General features: G+C 36.3%; 1 protein-coding gene across 10 annotated transcripts in view; it reads left to right on the plus strand.

Moving 5' to 3' along the window:
- Positions 1 to 22,481, plus strand: part of PLEKHA7 (pleckstrin homology domain containing A7) — a 2,079,953-nt gene that overhangs the window by 1,711,716 nt on the left and 345,756 nt on the right. For all 10 annotated transcript variants that reach the window (XM_044082761.1, XM_044082762.1, XM_044082767.1 and 7 more), the window contains one exon: positions 21,901 to 21,981. In XM_044082761.1, coding sequence (XP_043938696.1) covers positions 21,901 to 21,981 — 81 coding nt within the window. The remainder of the gene's footprint in view (positions 1 to 21,900; positions 21,982 to 22,481) is intronic.

Consider the following 22,481-nt stretch of genomic DNA (forward strand, 5'->3'; position numbering starts at 1 on the left):
ATCTTTGTAGTGATCACAGGCTGAAATCAATTTTTCTAGCAAAATAGCCAAACTTAGTAGTAGTTATCCTTCCATTTCTTTCTTTCTTTCTTTCTTTCTGTATTCATTATTTTTTTTTGGGGGGGGGGTCTAAGATGAAATAACTGATATAATGTTACCCTTTATTCCCAAAATCTTAAGGCCACTTTGATGCAGTTTTTAGTGACTAGTGTGGTGGATTAACTCAAGAATATCAGGAGCCTCTGATTTCATGCAGTGTGCAGTATGGCATGGGGGGGGGGGGGGTTCATTTATCTTCTTATCATTTTTTCTTAAAGTATTTGTATTCAATTCTTATTTAATTTCAGAAGAGATGAAAGGAAAGGGATGATCACAGAAAGTAAAGAGGAAAAGGCATGCAAATCTGATCTGAGGGCAAATTCATTTGCTAGTAATTACTGTTCAGATTTATACTTTTAATACACTTACATTTATAGCATGTCAAATTAATACCTCTTGATAGTTTATCATAAATTCATGAAAGGAATTATAGATCTCATTGTTGTAGATAAATTGGTGGAATCACCTTTTAGGGGGAAAAAGAACACCTTAATTATGCTAAGTAGCTGACTCCAAGCCAGACTGCTGACCAGTCACGAGTGGAGTCCCACATGGTTCGGTCCTGGGTCCTCTCCTGTTTGATATCTACTTCTCTGAAGTCCAGGCCAACACAAGGGGGCTCTGGCTGACAAAGTTCGCTCACGATTGCAATTTGGGAGCTATTTTTAACTCCCCGAGTGATGCTGACATCCTACAGAAAGGCCTCACTGAGACCAATGACTGGTGTCAGAACCATGGCCTTAAGCTCAATGCCAAAGAATGTCTGTCGTCATCCCTTTTGGGAAAACCCAGTTCCCATGAATTACCATATCGATGGTAGTCCACTGAACACAGCAGGCATTATAAGGGATCTGGGAACACAGGTTGACAACAACATTTCCTTTGACCACCACATTGCCACTGTGATCAGAAAGTCCTTCTGTGTGGCAAATCTCATTACTAAGGGTTTTGCATCCAGAAGAAAAAAGTTCATTCTCTCCCTCTACTCTTCCCTCATTAGGCCAATCATTGATTATAGTACCCCATTTGGCATGTACCTCACTAAGCACCCGCAACAACTGGAGAGACTACAAAAGTACCTCACAAAGAGGATCCTGGGCCTTAAACATTTGTCCTATATGGACAGACTCAAAAAACTCCAACTATTCTCTGTCTCATATCACCTACTTAGAGGCAATCTTTGCTTGACATACAAAGCCACGTCTGATCCAACTCTGTTAGAAATGCTACATCTAAAGAAATCCTAATCCCTCCACACCACACACTCCAGAGAACTCAGCCTCATTACCACAATCAACAGAACATGCTGGAGGGATGGGTTCATAATCCAGAGACTGCCCATACATGGAATAGACTTCCCATACATGTCAAGCAGAGCACCTCACTGGCCTTCTTCAAGAAAAATCTTGATGAGTGGATGGGAAATAGAAAATTCACCCCAGGGATCACTCCAGTGGCTCTACTCGACAAAGGCACTGGGAGCTAAGGTTGGGTGGCACGATGCTAGGGTCCAGGGGCATTAGCCTAATACACACCTATGAACCTATAAAGGCCATCTGCTGAAGCAACATTAGTTAAATAAATGTTTTGTTTTACTTCACATCACTGATAAAAATTTCTAGGTTAAAAAGTAACTGCATCTAGACTGATTTTTTTAATTGAATAAAAACAAATTGGCAGGCACATGACCATGAAAAGAAAAGAATATAGCCTGGAGTGACAGTGAAGACTTGGTAACTACATGGTCTTTGATAGTTGAGGTTGGCTACACAAGCTGTTTAGGGTTCTGTTTTTTAATCACTGGTCATTAGCACATGTTCCTTCTGCTTACAGAGTATTGTATTACTGGCTAACACATAGATGCAACCTTCAAGCATCTTTCCAAATACTAATCCTTTATACCCATACTTGTGATGTTAGAATGGGATCATTACTACCTAAACTAAGCACTGTTTCATTAAACTTTCTTAGTGTATTGTACATTTCTCAGCTGACAGTTATAGGTTAAGTTAGAAGTTGAAATATAATTTTAAAACTTGAATTACTACAGCAAACTCCACTAACCAAACAAAGCAAGTAATGCAAGCACATTATCAGGCATCTGTCTGTAAAAGTCATCTTCCTTCTTTCAGTAGCTCCACTTCTGCTAACAGGTGATATACCTGTTCAGGCCCCAGGTGACACCATCCCCAAATCTCACTGTTTAATGTCTGGCATTTTGGTACAGAGAATTAAAGCTATGCTACTGAGCTTCATCTTGTAGCCCTGGGTTTGATTCCTGATTGACTGCTGCTACTTGACTCTGATCATGTCACTTAACTAGACAGTGCTCCAGGTCACCCCCAAAATAATTATTTGTGCCCAGCTGGTTTTCCCATTTAACAAATACATAAAAAGATGGCAGACTTGAAATATGCATATGTCATCACTAGTTTGACATCCTGAATATGCAATGTACCTCATATATGAGAAGCCTCATTATAACAAAAACAAACCATTGAACCAGGAGGTAAGTGGAGAACCTGTGTGATGAAAACCAGGCCATCCACTAATAAGGCTGTAGTCAGCATGCAGACACGTAGGGGAGTTAAAGTAAGTCAACTTAACTGTAGCCCTTGGAAGTATCAGTGCTTTGACAGGAAATACAAAATAATTTGATATGTTGGAAAGTGAGTGATAGTAACACAGATTGCCTCTTGAATATGGTAGTTCCTCTCCTGATACTGTAGGTGATTGCTCTGTATGGATTGCAGGGAAGAATGCAGAATAGAAGTTAGAAAGGAAGTTGTTTAATTGTAAAAAGAAAAAAACAGTTATTTTGTTGGATCCTGACCTGACAAGATGTATGTGGTGACTTAATGCTAATGCTTGATGATCTTTGTTGTTTTGTAGGTGTGCTTGTTTGTAGTTCCTGTCTGTTCATTTGCTTACAGCATTATACTTTTACAAACAGGTGAAGAAGGTCCAGCCTACTCTTTCCGATTCCACATACTTTCAGGCTACCATACATCAATAGGGGCACCATTTCTTCATTGTGCCTACTTAAAAAAAAGTCTCCTTTGGGGACTCGTGTAACTAGATAAGGTCTATATTATCTGAGAACTGTTTCACCATCTGCACGAGAGGCCTGTGGCAGACCCAGCAGGTATTTCAGTGGAAGCAACTAGTAGTTTAGAAGAGGTACCAAACTTCATTATGTTACCTAGTGAATGAGAGCCCAATCCTGGATTTCTAATAGTAAAACAGAATTGCGGACACCTATTAGGAAGTGGTATGGTGGGTAAAGCTGTTAAAAAGTTAATACCTCATCCATACTAGTTATCAAAACTATCAGCTACCAGACCTATGTGGTATCGTGGCAGGGAGGAGAATAGTCATGAATGCACTAGTAGTGAACACTCCGAATGTTTGTCTGAGACAAAAGATCTTGGTTATCATAGCAAAAAAGGTGGTTTAACAGTTTAGTAAGCCTTACTGTGATGCAGTGGATGCATGTTATTGACAACTGCCAGCGGTACTTTTCTTCAAAAACTCTAAGCCTTCTCTGAGAATGTTATGACATAGTTACATTACACAGCAGTAGAAAAATCTCTTCAGGCATTAGGGACATTGGTTGAGGAACATGTGCCTTTTCTTTAACAACAGCACTCCTCTGTGACTATGCACCTAGCTACTCCCCATCTCCATATATTTTAGGAGGAACCATTTCAGGTCCTTTCAGAAAGGTGTGTGAGGGAGATAGTAGCCACAGTTTATAGAGTAGAATGTGCTCAGAAAATGTTGGTGCTTATGAAGGATGCCCCTGCTCCTCTCACTCTGGTGCTGTTATGTTTTGAAACTCAACTGTCTTTCTAGTTGCCTGCCCCTTATGTTAATTTGAATGCATATTTCCTTCCCTTTCCTTTTTCATTGGCTGTTGTGAGTAAGCAAAAGTTATCATTTTGTGAAATCACTCCCCTTCAGCTATTTAAATTTACTGGCCACCCCCCTGTACTCCATACAACCAGAATACAAAGTGCCCACATTTCCAAATCTGTCTTGCTATTTTAAAATGATTGGCTCTCCACTTAGATTGCTAAAGCTTAGGTTACCCCCTGTTTCATATCTAACTGCTTCATGCACACTGCAACTCTTAGGATATTAAGCCATTTTTTTCCATCTTACCTTTAAAATGTGTAGCATCTAGTCCATGACCACCAATTATTGGAGAGCCCATATTCTGCCTCTCAGTAGCCATATTTTGATTAGTGCTTCTGTTTTGCTCCTGGTAAGAGAATGAGCACAGGGACATTATTTCCTGGAGGTTGTTGATCACCAGAAAGCCTTATAACTGCTTTATAGGTACTCACTTGGAATTTGTGCTTATATTTTGCTCCTGGTGAGAGGATCAGAGTCCATTGATTCCTGACTGTTTCTGATTTGACAGTGTGTGTCTGTGTTGAACCTTCCTGATTGGTCTGGTTGCTATTCAAGGCATCTACCAGAAAAAGGTTAAAACAGGCCTACAGCCTCTTACATCATCTGGGACAAGACTCTTGATCACCAAAGAGCCTGTGGCTTGCTTCTCAGCTTGGGATCGGTGTTACTCTTTTGCTTCTTTTTTTTTTTTTTTACTCAGATGATTTTTATTTTAAATTTGCAATAAACAATAAATGAAAACTTATCACAGTTTACAATCAAGTTAGATAATTATTAACTATATACAAATTTACATTTAGCCTGACATTTAATTACACAGATATAGTTTAATTAAAGTTAAATAGTACTTGCTTCATGAGGAGGTTATATCCATTTGCAAAGTATCAATCAAAGTTAGAACTTTTTTTCCAAGGGTTTTTAGTTAATGGTCTGGGAAACAGTCTTAATTCTTTGGCTTTTATTTCCATTAAGGCTGTCCTCTTCAATAGACATACAAAATCTTCTTTGCTATGAGCTGTGGTAGAATTCCATCTCTTTGTTATGCATTTCCTAGCTATAGTTAGTATAATCCAAAGTAAATGAAGGTCAGTCTTATTTGAAGAATAAGCATTATCAGTTATATTCAGTAATAACAAAGCCTTGGTCATGACAAATTTATCTGTATAAATCGCCTGCAAGAAATTAATACTTTCCCAAAAGGGTTTAATTTTTATACAATCATAGAAAATGTGAGACCAATCAGCTTTATTATACTGTTGACATCTTCAGCATAACCCATCATTAGAAGGATTGATTTTTGAAACTTTATCAGGGGTTAAAAAGGATCTATGAAGGAATTTCCAGGTAAATATTCTCCAATAATGAGAACAAGAAGTTAATTTTACTGAGAGAAGTAAGTTAGATTTATTTTCTGAGGTTAACTGAATCATATATCCTTTAGTAATATATTGCCAATATGCTGGTTTAGGTTGTGTTTTGTAATTTTTTTATTAGATTATATAAATATGAAGTACCATTTTCCAATTTTTTATTATTATATAAAATTTTAAACAGTCTGGATATAAAATTTGGTGTATTTGAAAAAGAAGAATTATTTATTATCCTACATAGATCCTTGGAGTACGTCAATATATTCTGAAGCATTAACCATTCATGAGAATTCACTTTGTAAGTTGACATCATATATTGTAAATTCCATACTTGCTGATTTTTTTAGACAGTGTAACCAACAGATTAGATTTTTCTGTTTCTAAGAGAGGAATATATCTCTATGAATTCTATCTGGAAAGTTTTTTAGTAATGCTGAAGGGAATTAATGTTGCAAACCAAAGCTTTAAATCCATAGTCATATTTATAAATTTCCTAAAATAGTCAAATAAATGATTTATTAAATTTGTCCTAGTTAGTTTAGTTTAGTTATATTGTATTGATAATTTAAGGCCAGTGAGTACCATAATATATTGTCCTTGTCTAGAAAAGTAGAATTTTTAAGTAAATTATTTTAATTTATTATTATAGTTGTATGTAACAATTTCCAATTAGACATATAATTTGGATTGATCCATTCAACCACAGTTTTAAGTAAAGTTGCTCTTATATAAGATTCAATATCTGGGAAATGTATTCTTCCCTGGTCCCATTGTCTGATATGATGGGTATATGCAATTTTGTTTCTTTTAGGAAACCACAGAAATCTTAGCAAAATTGATGTTATTTTCTTAAGGTGAGTTTTCTCAGGAATTAACAAAGTGGCTTGTACAACATACAAAGTTTTAGGGAGAAGAATCATTTTAATTAACTGTAATCTATCTTCAAAAACTATAAATAACTTATTATATTTACTCTCTAGAGAGTCTATTATAGCCATGATCCTTCTATAATTAATATTCAATATACCTTGAATATTTTCACACAAGTCTATCCCTAAGTATTTTATTGTTGAGACATGTTCTCCTATGATATGATTCTTATCTATTTGAAAATCCTTTTTTTTATTTAATAATAAGTATTTAGACTTTTGTTTATTAAATCGGAATCCTGAGATCTTATGAAATTTCTTTATCAGATTATCTAATTCAACTGTTTCTTTTGAATTCAATAGTGTAAGAAGTATGTCGTCAGCAAAGAGCATGATCTTGGAGTTATATTGACCAAATATATTTATTCCTTTTATCTTTGGATTGTTTTGTATTAATATTGCCAATAGTTCTATAGCTAATGCAAATGAAATGGGCGACATAGGGCATCCTTGTTTAGTACATCTTGTATAGCTTCTGAGGTAAAGGGTCCTAATTTAACATAAGTTAAATTGTTTTCATAAACCTTTTTAATAAATGTAATGAAGGAGATGGGAAATTTATAAGCTTCTAAGATTTTAATTAAATAATCCCAGTTCAAGGAATCAAAAGCTTTCTCAATATCTAGTCCAGTTATTAAGGTTTCTATATTTTCTTTGTTTAAATAATCAATTAATGTCAATATTCTTTTAATGTTATCATGTGGATGTCTATTTTGAATAAACCCAGTTTGGTCATAGTTGATAATTTCATTCATATGTTTTTTTTATTTTTTTAACCAATATAGACATAAACATTTTATAATCATTATTTAATAATGAAATTGGCCTATATGAGCTGCATTGACTATCATCCTTGCTTTCTTTTAAAATGGGTATGATTAAGGAGTATCTCATTGAAGGAGGAATTAATGCATGAGTTTGAATTTCAATAAATGTTTTATGTAGTAATGAGGTTATATTTTTGGGGAATAGTTTGTAAATATCTGTGATTAAGCCATCCATTCCGGGAGATTTACTAGTTTTACTTTCTTTGATTGTATCTATGACTTCTTTGTGCGTAATGGATTTTTGTAATTCATTTTGTAAACTTTCAGGGATTGGTTTAATATTTGAAAACACATTTTCTAAAAGGGGATGTTCTGGCAAATTATTGTTATTTTTAAAATGATTTTTGAAATGACACTTGAAAGCATCTAGAATATCTCCTATTTCTGAAACTTTCTTACCGTTTTCTTCATGTAGTATATTGACAGTAGTATTAGCTTTAGATTGCATTTTAACTTTAACAGATACGTTATGTAAGTGTTTTGGAGAGGTGGCATAAGAATTTATTTTTAACCTCTCTATGGCTAAATTAGTTTTGCGATTTAAGATTTCAATATATATTTTATTTAAGTCTTCTATTGTCTTCTTATTCTCTAATAAATTAGGAGATTTTTTAGATTTAAATAATTTGAGCTTCCTTTGTAGTTCTTGAAGTTCTGATTCCCATTCCTTGATTTTATTTTTATACCAAGCAATCATTTTTCCATAGATATAAGCTTTTAATGAATCCCATACCATTACTATATTTGCTTCCGAGTTGTAGTTTACATCTACAAAGAAATTTAATTCATTCACTAACCATTGCTTAAATTCTTTAATTTTTGTAATATATGAAGGAATTCTAGTAAGAAAAGCAAGTGGTTTAAAATTTATTTGCACTTTTAGAACTAGAGAATTATGATCTGAGAGGGGGCAAGGAATTATTGTAAAGGAAGTAATTTTTGTTTGAAGATACTGGGAAATATATATCTTATCAATTCTGGTTTGGGTACAATATCTATAATCTTGATGGGAGAATACCAAGGAATTACTATATATAACATTAAAGGTAGCTTTTAATTTTAAGGATTCGGTCAATTTTTTTAGTAATTTTGCAGTAGCTGTTAGACGTGGAGATTTTTTATTAGTAGTTTCAGACATATCTGTAATACAATTAAAGTCCCCCCTATTATTAAATTACCTTTAAATATGCTTGTAATTTGATCTAAATGCTTTTTGACTGTCCCCATCCCAATACCCGGAAACCAATATAGGTTTACTAGTGTCTACAACCTGTTACTAAACTTCAGAATGACTTTAGCTATAAGGCCCTCATTGTTTATATATTTATGTATTATTTCAGGATTTAATAAATTGTTTCTCCATAGAATTATTAGCCCCATCTTCTTTGTTTTAAAATTGGAACATGCTAAGTTCTTGAACTCACTTGGGTTCCATGTGAAATTATCATTGCTCTTGAAATGTGTTTCCTGTCAAAAAATTATTTGTGATCTATTTAATTTTAGATATCTTAGTAAGTTACATCTTTTATTTGGACTGTTTAGACCATTATTGTTTAATGATAATATAGAAAGGTCCATATCAAATTATTTTGAGGAAATATTTAAAGGTGTCATTGACTTTACCTGAAATCATCCCCTCCTTAAAAAATAAAGTATTATTGATTAGTACATAATCAATTATCTCAGTGAAGCATGTTATCACTAAGGTACTCAATTAGTATATGTCAGGCTCGGTAAAAATAATGAACAATTTAAAAACTAAAATAAATACTAAAGTTAAAGTAGTTAGCTCATTAATCCCTACCCACCATGGAATTAAATACATTCCTAGTCCAACAGATTGAAACATCTGGTGAATGATCATTCTAACTTCCTTTTCCCATTCCTTTGAGCTCCATATATACTGTAAATAATCAAGAAGTCTAATAAACAACTATTATTGTGATTTAAAAACATTTGGTTGTAGTAGGCATTGTTTAATATGAATTGACTACTATATCATTACCATCTAAACATAGAAAACAAATGCAGGTGAATTATACTAAATATTAACTTATTCAGCTCATTGCATCAATATAACTTTCCATATTGGATATGAATTCACTTGTTTAAACGCACAGACACTTTAATCCTTAATCATAAGGCTTGCAAGCAATAACATAAATTAAAAAAGAATATCACATCTTATAATATATAAACATATGCTTTCAAGAACTGTTCATCAGATTTAAAAGAGACTGTATAATTACCTTATAATCTAAATATAGGCTTAATCTTATTATACTTCAGCTAATAGTTATAGTAATGCTTTAGAAAGGCAGTCAAAAAAAATGCATATGTTTAAAATATCTAAGTGGTGTAAAGCATAGTAGTTTCTATGAATGTGTTGATTAGGTACTTATATCATTTTAGTTGCTTGGTTTACTTTAACAATGGTTTTGTTAAAATATGGTTCAAACAACAATCAGATTTAATTTTATATTCTCTTGTATGGGGTATAACTAGATAAGGGAAATCTAGCTTGTTTCCTAACGTGTGTTGTGAACATGCTTCTGTAGGGTACGAGTATACCAACAGCCGATCAAAACCTTATCTACTCGTTATGACAACATTAAACTACTCTGCAATTGTAAAGATAGGAGAAAACTTTTTCCCTAGCTCCTGCAAACTGCAGTCTAAATAGGCTTTCATAAAACTTCACGAGCACTTATTTCCCACTCAAACAACTGCCGTGAAAACAGGAGAGAGAAAAAAAAAAAACAGCTCAAAACACTGACACTCTCCCTCGCAAGGAGCACACCACCCCTGACCCAAAGACACAAGGGTCAGCTCACATCATGTCCATTGCACCTTTAACCCCACTCTCTGCATACTATCTGACCTCATACAACACCAATTCACTCGACCGACAGTGCTTCTCCAATCTGACCCGACACAACTGTACATCAGTTCCACATAATCTGCAACTACAACCAGCAAAAACCGCACCATTCACTATCAATCAGAAGGCAAAGTAGTACATCACCAGAATTACAACAGTCCCCGGCCTCTATCCCACAGAGAAATCCCACCAATTATCCCCGACAAGTAGAGAACGCCAGATACTTCAACATACCCTGCCCAGAAAATCACTCCACTGTCGGCCAACTTCCCGAAATAGGAACAATCATCAAGCCATTCCAAATAACTATTTCAGTAATGCAGCCATCTAAGAAACCCAAACCCTACTTTCAGTAACAATTTTTTCCTCTAGCTGCAACAATAGTCCCAGTCCTTGCAGCAAGCACACAATGACAGACTGGACAAGATTTCAAATAGGGCATAACCCTGCTGTACAACCTTTCTTCGTCAGTGCATCTGAGGCAAGAAGCAAAAAAAAGATGTTTTTCACCATAATACCAACAGCAATGATTACGACAATACTCTCCAGAAGCATACACATTGTTAAAGGCCATTGCGAAGACCCCAGCTAATTATCAATGACTATAATGTATATATTATGCAATAGGCTATGGGCAGTATAACAAAGGTCAAAATAAATAGGTATGCAATAATTGTCATTTATGCCAGGGAAGGAAGTTGATGTTTTAATACTGTAATGAATATAAATTAATGTGTAGTCTGTGTGTATTTGCAGTTCGTTAGATCACCTCTTTCATACATTACTGTAATGCATCGTCCAAAGGCAGGACATTCATTTTCACTTAATTCAAATAATTTTGTACTGTTCCCGATCACAGTATATTAGTTACTAATTGATTTAACATTTTAACATGGAATGAAATTTAGATAGCATATTTAAAATGTAAAAACAAAAATAGAAAAAAAATGTTTTATACGCACCTAGACTGACAACCACACACCAGTTTGAAACAATCAAAGCCAATCAGATAAAGCATATATATATTTACTCTACCATTAATAAATGATAAGCAAGGTAAACTCCAGATTTATATTATAGACAATTTACTACATGTAATAACTGCAACTCGAAATGAGGCTCTTTCTTAATATCCTCATTCACATCAGCAATGAGGAAATACCTTCTTGTTATTTTAATTTTAACTGACAGATCTCAATAGCGTTTCTCCATTTAAAAATGGGAACATTTCATAGCTATGAGAACATTTCATTAATATAGTCTAAAAAGCCTATAAGTGCTACTGTATGAGACTCAAACTGAAAATAACAATAAGCATTTTAATAACAAGAAAATTAATTAATTAAATAATAGACATGACACTAGTAGGCTGAAAAACATAGTTATAAAACATAATAATTTAACTTTGATATTACTAGATTAAATAAATAGCTATATTAAGTAGTAGAAAATTTTAACATTTATTTATTAAAACAAGGAGAAGAAGAGAAACTTAATTGGATGATAAGACATGTATAAATAGTTATAGGAAACATACCTTTTCTTGTGTATATATATATATATATATATATATATATATATATATATATATATGTTGTGAATAAATGCATGAGATTAAAGGTATTCATACATAGTGAGACCATTTAGATGTTTTTAATAGTTAGGTTGCAGTTGACACTTCATAGAAGTTGGTACTTTGGATTCAGTTTTCTGTTTCTTTTTTTTTTACATCAGTCCAGCCATTTTTGTCAGTGGTTCTCTTCAGGGATGGGGATGCCCATTCCATATCTTCAGAAATGGTTATAATGTTATTGTTTTGAATGAATTGCATGGCTTCTTCCAGAGTTGAAGGTTCTCATCTCACTTAGGTGCATTATTTTAATTTTTGCAGAAAAGGCTATTTGAGCTTTAATATTATTCTGTTTTAGAGTTTTTATTAGAGGCCATACCCTTTTTTTCTGTTAGCACTTTAGTGGAGTAGTCATTGTCAAATCTTATTGTGTTCTGGTTATATTTTATAGGACTTTTCCTCCAAGCTGTTTTTAACAGCAGTTCTTTGTCCATAAAAGATAAGAATTTTACTATAATTGATCTTGGTGGTATGATGGATGTTGATGAAGTTGTTGCTGAAGTTCTATTCCCCAGAGCACGATGGGCCCTTTCTATTCCAAAGGAAAAACCTTCTTTAAGATTTAGAACCTCTGGTATCCAAAAGTTTAGGAAAGATATAGTGTCCCCTCCTTCTGTTTTCCCAGGTAAACCAAAAATCCTGATGTTTGACATTCTCTCTCTATTTTCAAGATCATCTAGTTTGTTAGATAACCAAGTATTTTGCTTCAAGAGAAACTCTGTTTGTTTTTCCTCCTCTTTGAGCCTTTGATCAATGTCAGTCAATGAAGTTTCAATGTTTGTTAACTTTGACTGGTGTTGCAGAAGTATTTCTTTGAAGACTTCTGTTTGCTTCTGTGAGTTCTCTTCTAGGTTCGGTAGATTAATCTTAAAATCATCCATTTTTGTTGATAATTCTTGTAATGTGATAGTCACCAGTTGTAGTTCCTTTTTTAGTGTCAAGTCAGCATGAGAATTCTTTAGGTTGCTCATATCTTCAGATGCTGTGTATAGACTTCTAAGTAATTTGACAGGAAATTTCTTTTAGAAATCCACCAAAATTTGTATTTAGTTGCTTTAGACTATTAATTAAGTATTTTTAGTAGTTTTGTTAGTAATAGATAATTTAATTTCCTGAATTTAGTACTAATCTATGGAGCTCCAAAAAATGCTGCTTTTCAGTTAGCCATTCAGGCTCCACCCCTACTGTTTTGCTTCTGGTGAGAGAACAAGCAAAGGAGGATTGTATCCCAGCAGTATGAAGCTGTGGTGAGACCAATAGTACTAGTACTAGCTAGCCATTCAGGCAAATTCCGTCTTTTCATTATTCTTGACAAAGTTAATGCTTTCTTTTCAGTAAGTACTGCTTGATTTGCTGCTGTCTAACCTAACTTCAGAATATCTCCCTAAATACTTCATTAATAAATCATCAGAATCTACTTATTAGCTACCCCTCAAGTGTTTGGCAGCGCCCTGTATAGATGCAGGCACCCTTGAAATTTCACAAATATCTAGTTGCACACACAGCAACTAGTCTGCAGTGACAAGCACTGCCCCCAGAGTTGCAAACCAGATACTCCTGACGTTTAATTTATATTCTCACTGCAACTGTCTAATAAGTAAATGGGCCTGTTGCTGTAAATATGAACTTTCCCACTATCTCCAGTACCAGATTGGTGGATATGGGCATCCTGAGGCAATCTAGAAATTGCATCATGTTTACTGACAACCGGTTAATTCTGAAGCAAACTAATATGGTACGTTAGAGATGTATTTACACAATGTCACTGGAGGCAAAGATCTCACAACAAAAGCACTCCTAATGTCAATCTGATTGTCAGTACTACACATGCCGCGCCCATCTCACACAGTTCAAAGCAGATACATAGACCCACATATGCTGAGGCACTTAAATGTAATCTTCCTAAACCTCAAAGACCTCCTAGATGAAGTACACATAACAAATACCCTCAGCAGCTCTGAAAGCCCTCTCAAACAAACACCCACATCAGCACATATAGCCACATCTCATGGAGCCTCTACTTCTAAACCCATAAGACAAGCCACCACATAGTTCATTCTGGTCATTGAACACTCCATTGTGAGACACACTGATGGCCCACTCACCAAGCTGAGTAAGAAGAAAATCACAGTCAGTTGCTTATCAGGTGCCAGGATCTGCCACATTACACACATATTTAGTTCACTGGACCACATTTACCAGTATGACTCACTTGTGGTTGTAAATGACCTTAGACATACCTCCCTAGACTATATGAAGAGAGAGACATCTTGGAGCTGCTCTCGGAATATGTCTGCCAGACTGATATGAGCCTAGCACTGAGCAGCATTTTACCCTTTCCAAGGATGATGCTACAATCTGAACAGAAGATGACTGACTTCAATAATTGTCTTAGTTTCTAAGTAGGTGTAGTAAATGACAGCATGAAAGGAGATAATCAACAGACCACGCTGCTTTGACAGGGATGGTCTGCACCTTTCCCCTCTAAGCTTTTGAATATTAGGTAAAACATTGCCCTCCTCTATAGTGCCTTTTTTAGGCAGTGTCAAACTGAAAGAACTTCTGACATAGCAAATCAAAAACAAGAAAATCTAAAGGTGTTACTACTGAATGCAAGCAGTCTAAATAAAACAAGAAAATTATTGCAAAAATTAGGAGGTATAACACCCAGCTGGATAAAAGCACTCTCATCAAACTAAAACAACTCAAAGGACAAATAAATTCTGCCAAAACAAATTCGAGGTAAATTTGGCCTCTCAGGCCAAGGACAACCACAAGACATTCTTTAGTGATGTCTGCAACCTTGAAAGCAAGGCACAATTGTTTGTAAAGCTCATTGTTAAAGGAGCACCTGTACTGAGCCAGACAATATAGCAAATCTACTGGCCTATAAATTCATCTTCAATTTTACCCCCCTCCCCCCTCCATCTCCCTTCAGGAAATACCATCAAATATAACTCCCCCTCCTATCACTGGGAAACAGGTCCTTAATGCTGTCCCTAAGGCCAAGAACACTGCATCAGTGGGCCTAGACAGTATATCCAAGGATCATGTCTCTTAGCTGTCCAGATTTCTGCCTCATATTTTTCATCTTTTCCTTATAAAATGTATGGCTTTCTGGCAAATCGCTGAGGATTGAACACACTTACTAATGACATGTACTTGAGTTTCACACCACTGTCTCCCCCTCAACCTCCCCTCGGGAAATGCAGTCAAATGCAACTCCCCCTACTATCACAAAGGAACGGATCCTTACTGCTCTCTCCTATGTCAAGAACACTGACTGCATCAGTGAGCCCAGACAGTGTCCCCGTTTGCCTTCTAAATAGCATGAAACATGACCTATCTGGTTTTCTAAAGATGCTATTTAACTGTAGTCTTCAAAAAAGCTTTGTTCTTCATGAATGGAGCACAGCAACGTTCATTCCTCTGCATAAAGGAGGGCCATCTACAGACTCTGGAAACTACAGACTCATAAGTCTCATATGCAAAGCCACGGAAAGAATTATCATGGAAAGGATCAGTAATGACATAAGAAACCTCCAAACACTGGACCCAACCCAATTTGGTTTCATCAAGGGAAGGTCATGCCTACTTAACCTGATGGACTTCTTTGAGAAGGTCACCAAAGCAATGGATGAGGACAAAAGAGTTCACACTGGCTACCTTGACTTAATCAAGGCATTCAACACAATACCTCACTCGGGCATTGTTGACAAACACAAGAGATTAGCTATAAACCCTTATGTCACCTGGTTGGTAGTCATCTGGCTCACAGACAGGACTCAGGAAGTTAGAATTGGGGAGTCTACCGCTACAAAGAGGCTAGCCACAAATGGAGTCCCTCAGGGACTGGTCCTGGAACTGCTGCTTTTTGGCATTAATGTCTCTGAAGTCAAGGTCAATGTCAATGGCCTCTGGCTGACAAAATGTGCAGAAAATAGCAAGTTAGGAGTATTCATAAGATCCCCACCAACACAAATGTTCTCCAGGAAAGGCTGGTACAGATAAATAATTTATGTGAGAGCCATGGACTAAAACTAAATGCCAAGAAATGCACATATCTTAAAATACCAGATGTATGGCTGTGGCCAAGAAGGAAGGACCCTGCCTTGTGCTTTTGGAAGTGCTGGATGGAGTTCTTTACTTGTTGTTTAGAGAGGAGGGTAGTTGGTTTGTTTATGGATATATAGAATTCTGATATGCCCAGGTCTGTCAGTATAGACACCCTGAGAAGGAACTCAAAAGACCAAATGTATATCTGCACCTTCTACCCATTCTGTGAAAGACGTTAAGGAGGAGTGGGTACCGTTTTACAGAGGGGCTTTTCAAAGCCTTTCAGTCTTTACAGTCTTCTCCTACATAAGTCTACCATTTGAAAAAAAAAGGTCTTCCTCTCCTTCAGTGACTCCCTGTTAGAGTTAGAAGTGATCAGCCTGGATTGTACCTTACAGGCCTCCTGTCCTGACATTTTAGAATTCGAGTCTTTAGAGAATTTTGCCTCTAATTCTCCAATGAAAGAGATTATTTTTAGATACAATTGCTAGGATGAAGGAACTCTTCCAATGGAAAGAAAAGGAAATCTGATACAATCAAAAGAGGTACTATGTCATGGGTACTCCAAAACATCTTTTCATTCCTCCTCTCACTGGAACTCTGGAGGATGCTTTTACCTCTGCATGCACCTCTCCAGACAGTCAGCCTCCTCTCCCCAAAAACATGATAGGCTTTTTAAGGTATTTGAGACTCATAAGTTTGCATTTCATAACCCTCCTGTAGTTTCTCTAGCTGTGTCCTTGTCCAAGGGCTCTCAATTCTAAGCATTTAACTACTGCTAATCCAGTTCTTCTAATAAGGATAGATGTAGGAAAAAGTCTATACATACTTTACCTTTGACTTTAGGTCTTCACTATGCAACATGATTTCTTCAGTGTCTCAGGTAACCAGGCATACGCTAAAAATGTTCATATGATGCAGCTGATGCAGTTTCCTTGGCTGCTGCCATGTTTTTTATGTGCAGCTTTGCTTGGTTTAATTTGCAAATGTCGTTGCGGATATCGCAGCCCAGATCCTTAATGCTGCCCTGAAGAAAGATGTTCTGTTCATCTCGTCTTCAGCTGAAGTCTTAAAATGTTAAGGACAAAAACTCTCTTCAGGGGGTTAAGCAAAAATTTCAGTCACCCATTTCAAAGTACTATATGAACTACCCCCCTTGTCCAGGGCCCCTTTTCTGGAAATTCTTCAAAAAGTCCCAGCAAACGTTTGGAAGACAAAAGTATAAGAAAAAGTGGCAAGTTGGATTCCAAGAAAAAAGGGAACTGGATCCTAAATGGCATCTCATAGCAAGAGAAATGCTCTGTACTTCTCTCATCTGCTAACTTCCACAATCTTGCCATCCACACAAACAGACAAGCAATCTTTCTCTTTGTTTGCAGCTTTGGAAGCAAATCACAATATATTCCTGGGTACTGGAAATAGTTCAGAATGGATACAGGTGGCATTGGAACACCTTACCTGCAAACCAAGAGAGTTCCTTCTAACACAAAGAAACAAACATCTGTTTCCTCCCATTCTTTCTCAAATATTATCCCAAGATATCATAGAACCAACAAATAATTAGATTTTATTTTAGAATATTTCTAGTACACCAAAAAGACAGTTAGATATTTCTGTTCTCAATCTGGTCATAAAAGTTCCAAATTAAAAATGCTTACAATTTAGACTCCTTTTTTTTCACATGTCTATCCACCCTGCTTTCTTGTTACTCTAGAACTTAAAGACACTTATCATCATATTCCTATTCATATAAAGTTCAGACCTTATTTAGGGTTTTCCATATCTGGTTTATATTTTCATTTCTCCTTCCTAACCTTTGGATTTCCACAGCAACAAGGATATGTATAAAATGTATAGCTCCAGTAATTGCTTTTTGCAGGCTATAGAAAAATCACATTTTCCCTACTTGGACGATTGCCTTATTTTAGCAGAGTCTTTTCAGAATTCTGAAAACATCCCTTCATTTTGTCATGGGTCTGTTTCAAAACCTGCGTGTTAGAAAGCTTCTCTTCCTTTTTATAGGCTGATGTATCTTGGTTTGGATACAGCTTTTATGATGTATTGTTTTCCCTGGGAAAGGTTGCATTGTACCATCTCCAGTTCTTTGAGTTTGCACACTAAACTAACTAGTGCAAGTGATTATCTCAGAGTTTTGGGATATGTACCCTCCACTTTACTGCTGCTTTTCCTGGCTAGACTCCACGTGAGAAAAATACAATGGATTACAAAGTCAGAGTTCTCATAAGCAAACCCTTCTATCCTTTCCTATTCCTGTTTTAGAATTCATCAAGAAGGAGCTGTCATGGTGGGTTGACCAGACCTTGTTGAATCTAGGTCTGTCAATGTGTCCCCACTACCATCCTATTTGGTCTGTAACAATGGATTCATCAGACTTTGTCTCGGGAGCAGTAACAAAGGACAACAAAGTTCAAGGGGTTTGGCACCATCATTTCAAGAATTAAGCACATAAACACCAAGGAAATGATGCCCTTAATAAATGCAGTAAAAACCCTGAACCATCCTTGACTCCAAGGCCTGTTCTGTTGAATACACCACTATAATGGGATACATGAACAAACAAGGGAACCAATCCTAGCTCTTATGCAAACTAGCCACACTAGTCTGGAAAAGTGCAACTCAGCACAATCATTCCCTTCAAGCCACTTACTTCCTGTCAGAGCAGAACGCAGTAGCAGACATAGTGAGCAGGCCAGACCATCACAAAGGGGTGTTACAGCTGGAGGTCTTCCATGAGATTATCCACCTGTGGGTTATTCCCCAAATATATCAATATGCTTCCATTCACAACAGACAGCTAAACAAATATTACCCAATACCCTTGCCAAAAGAGCTGCAAGACACTACAGACGGTCTGTTAGGAAGATTATAATAACTGAGCTTGCTTTAGCTGTTTGCATTTTACAGAGAACTAAAATATGGAAACTCGCATGCATGGCCCAAGGCAGTCAGTATCTGGAAGTCACAACTTTGGTAAGGAGAGGGACTTAAGAGCACAAATAAAATAAATAAATAAATAGTTCACCTTCCACTGCTTGTGATGGCTCTACTGTCCCCCTGCAGCTGACCATCAGCTGCCCCAGCTTCTCTCCTCATTCACCTGGTCTACTGAACATACCTTAGTGTCCTCTTGGTTTAACCGGACTCATGTCCAGGGCCAGTGAGGAAACTGGGAATGATGATGATGCAGCGTAAACACTGCTGGGGGGTAATGTGCCCTAACCCTTCATCACCCGATAGCAGCTTTGTGAGCTTCGCAGACACAGTCTTAGAGAAGTGCATGCATGCTTCTGCACATGTGCACCCCCTGACCAAGCAGTATACTGCTTACAGCACACAGATCTCCAGGCTATTAATGCTGCTATTGCAGCAAGCAAAGGCAGTCTCTCTCCCCAAGGGTGGGCCACCAATGATTGACTACTTACTCCTGTCTCCTCCCAGCTGGCTCCTGCAGCACCCATGCCACTAGTGGAAGATGGGGTCAGCTGGGGCATACTAAGGGCTTTATCTATCTGCACCTCAGAGCTGGCTGTGATGGTTCTACTCTGGGTATTTGACTTTTCAGGCTTTTATTTACTTTTTTTTTGGTTTCAGAAAATGAAACTGCATCCTTCATAGCCTAAAATAAGTGTCTAATATGAAATCCTTTAAGATGTAATCCAAACAATGTTTTATGTTATCTTGGCTTTGCTGGTGCTCATTTCCTATCGCCATGCATCGACTCTCACAGTCGGCTACCACTTTTCCCTGACTGCACTATCTATAAATTTTCCACATTGACATCTCCCATCTCCCACCACATTTAAGTGCCCTTTGCAACCTGTCCTGCATACTGTATTTTAATTTCTGTTTAACATTGGTCTACTAATTTGATTTGACTTGTATTTTCTCATTCTTTCCACCTCCTTAATTTTCTCCTTAATGTATTCTTTAACTCTGTCCTATACCTCACTTTCTTAAATAGCATATGCTGTGTAATCTATCCTTGATTTCACTGAATACTGTGCTGCCCCCCCCCCCCATCTTACATGGTTCTGTACTTCAACACTCAAGAATGTTGTATATGCACCAATGTAATTGTTCCCCTGCTTCCTTAACCTTCATAATCCTCCCTTCTCTTCTCTTTTCTCTCCCTTTCCCTCAACTTTTCATGCCTTCTAATAATTCATTCAGGTCTGTCTACTGCACTTTCTTGCTAACTATACCCCTAGATAATTTCTGATGGTCAATACCCTTAGCTGTTTCTGTATTTCTTTTACTGTTAATATTGTTTGCAGGCAGAAAATACTGACTGTAAATAAATGTCAGCTATATTCCCAAACCACCTATTTTCACTTATTTCCCTAGTTGTGTTAAACACTTTAATCTCCTTGATTTACTGTTATATAATATTTTCCACTGCTTTCTACTTTGTAAATTCTTTTTTAACACCTTTATTAAATTATCACTTGAGACATAGGCAAACGAACATTAACAGAAAAGAAAACAAACCATATTAATGTTTTTTTCATGCATTATATGTATGTTTTGCTTTATAACAACTGTCATCTGCTGCAACATTACACAGTGCATTATAAATAACCATGATATATTTTTATTGGCATGTTCATTGTGTGATGTCCTTTAAATAATGTTTCTGTACTCTTATCTCAGTAGTATGTAGAGCTTTTCCCCATGAATCTCTGCTGAAAAGGGACCTTTTTTGTCCCATCAAGATCAACCTGGTAAAGAAATGCAAATAAATAAATACATAACATGTATACTGCGTAAGAGAAAAATGTAACAGAAAATTAAGCAAAACTTTAGCAAGTTAATTTTGTGTTATTAATTGTGCAATTGTAATTACTTATTTTCTATCACTTTTTTAACGTATGCTGGTATATCATGCAGGCTGAACCATACTATAAATTTTTGTATTGCTTAGAGGCACACAGTATTTACCTGTATGGTCTAATATTCTCTAATACTAGGCAGTTGTTTGTAGGTAGCTTTGTGGTGCAGAGAGTGGAATCCTGTCTGTGCTCCAGCCAGCTTGGTTAGTAGGCCCAGGCAATAGAAGAGCCAACTGGGATGGGCTGAGATGGAACTGAGAAAATGAGGTTGGCTAACTGCTCCCATGGAAGATAGCAGTGCTCTTCCCACTACCTAATTCCAGATGTGTAATAGTTTCAGGAATCATGGGTTGCTGTCTGCAAAGCTGCATAGTGTAATCAGGTAGGCAGGCATTTGGAGTGGACATGCACAATAACTTCTGCTCTGCAGGCTTTAGCTCATGTGGCAGCTATTTGAAAGAAGACAAGATTAAGGCCAGGGTTTCCCCGGCAGTCACTGAGAATGAGACTGCCCTATATACCATGTCCCCCCTCCGCTGGAGTGGCTGTAGTTAGTGGTGGCAGAAGCTGTACTAATGGATCAGCATATACGTTGACAGTGAGCTGTAACAGAGAAGGGAGTGATGGAGAAATAAAATGTTTATGGGAAAAACAATACAAATAATAGAAAAAGGTTTACCCAACAGTGGACCTGATAATATTCACAAAGTACTTAAGCCCTCAAGTATTAGCTGTAGCCTTCTGTAGCAGAACAGTATTCTAGGGTTTGTCGGCAGATAACACAGCCTGACAGAACAAACCCAGTTCTCATATCAGACCAGTGTTACAGTACAGTGTACTACAGCTCTTTTAATCTTATCTTTATTCATTTTAGTCCTTTTGTAAGACAAGTGTTAATAGTAATACTTATTCTTAAATGCTTTGATGCATACTGCTGTTTTTCCCTGTACACCCTACCATGTTATGAAATATTTGAGTGAAAAGTCTGATGATGATATTTTTTAAAAAAAACAAGTCTAGAATTTTTTTAGTGTGTGCCACAGTTCTGTTAAAGAGATTTTCTTACTATAGTAATATAATGTAATGTAAACATATCATGTTGCTTAGTTTGCACATGCACAAACGCATTTTATTTCAGATTGTTGAGAAAGTGGAGCTGTTTGTTACTTGGCTGTTATATCCTATTAATTTTTACTACAGATTAACACATCTTTTTGTTCTGCTTTTGGCAGTTTGTTAAATGTATACTCTGTTACTTGTTTGATTATTTCTGCTCCAGTTTTATTGCTGTTAATAGGCTAGGTTAGACATCAATGTTTTATTGTATATTTCATTTCCAGGTTACACTTAGCAGACTCTGTGAACATGACAGAGTTTTACAAGACCTTGAAGACAAAATAAGGGCCCTTAAAGAAAACAAGGTAAGTTGTGTAGTTTGGTCAGTGAAAGCAGCAGTCACCTGAATAAAGTTGTAATTCTGTTTAAACTTTTGTGTGCCCTGATAGTCTTCATGCAAACTCATTTAGTAGTAGTCTATATTCTGAGTCAGTGATCTTGAATTATTTTAACATGCACCATTGCCACCTTGTGGTATGCATGCAGTATTGGCAGAAGTGTTCATAATTTGTGTTACACACTAACTAGACACACTTGGAGGAAAGAACTTCAGTAACTATGATGACAGTTCCTAGTAAAGGATGAGGTCACTGATCACTTAAAGAACTTACTTAAAACAAAAATAACATGAATCCTCATATATTTTTCTCTTTTTTTACTAAGCAAAGACCAGAGTTTAAGCTTTCTTTTTTTTATTTTTTTGCAAGAGAGAATTAATAAATGGTAATGAGAAATTGCATGGAAATGTGTTTAATATGTGTTACATTTCCACAGTGTGTAGTTACCTGGAAGCAAATATTTTTCA

The sequence above is a fragment of the Protopterus annectens genome, chromosome 9.part0, assembly GCF_019279795.1.
Source record: "Protopterus annectens isolate FY-2018-M chromosome 9.part0, PAN1.0, whole genome shotgun sequence".
Lineage (NCBI taxonomy): Eukaryota > Metazoa > Chordata > Ceratodontiformes > Protopteridae > Protopterus > Protopterus annectens.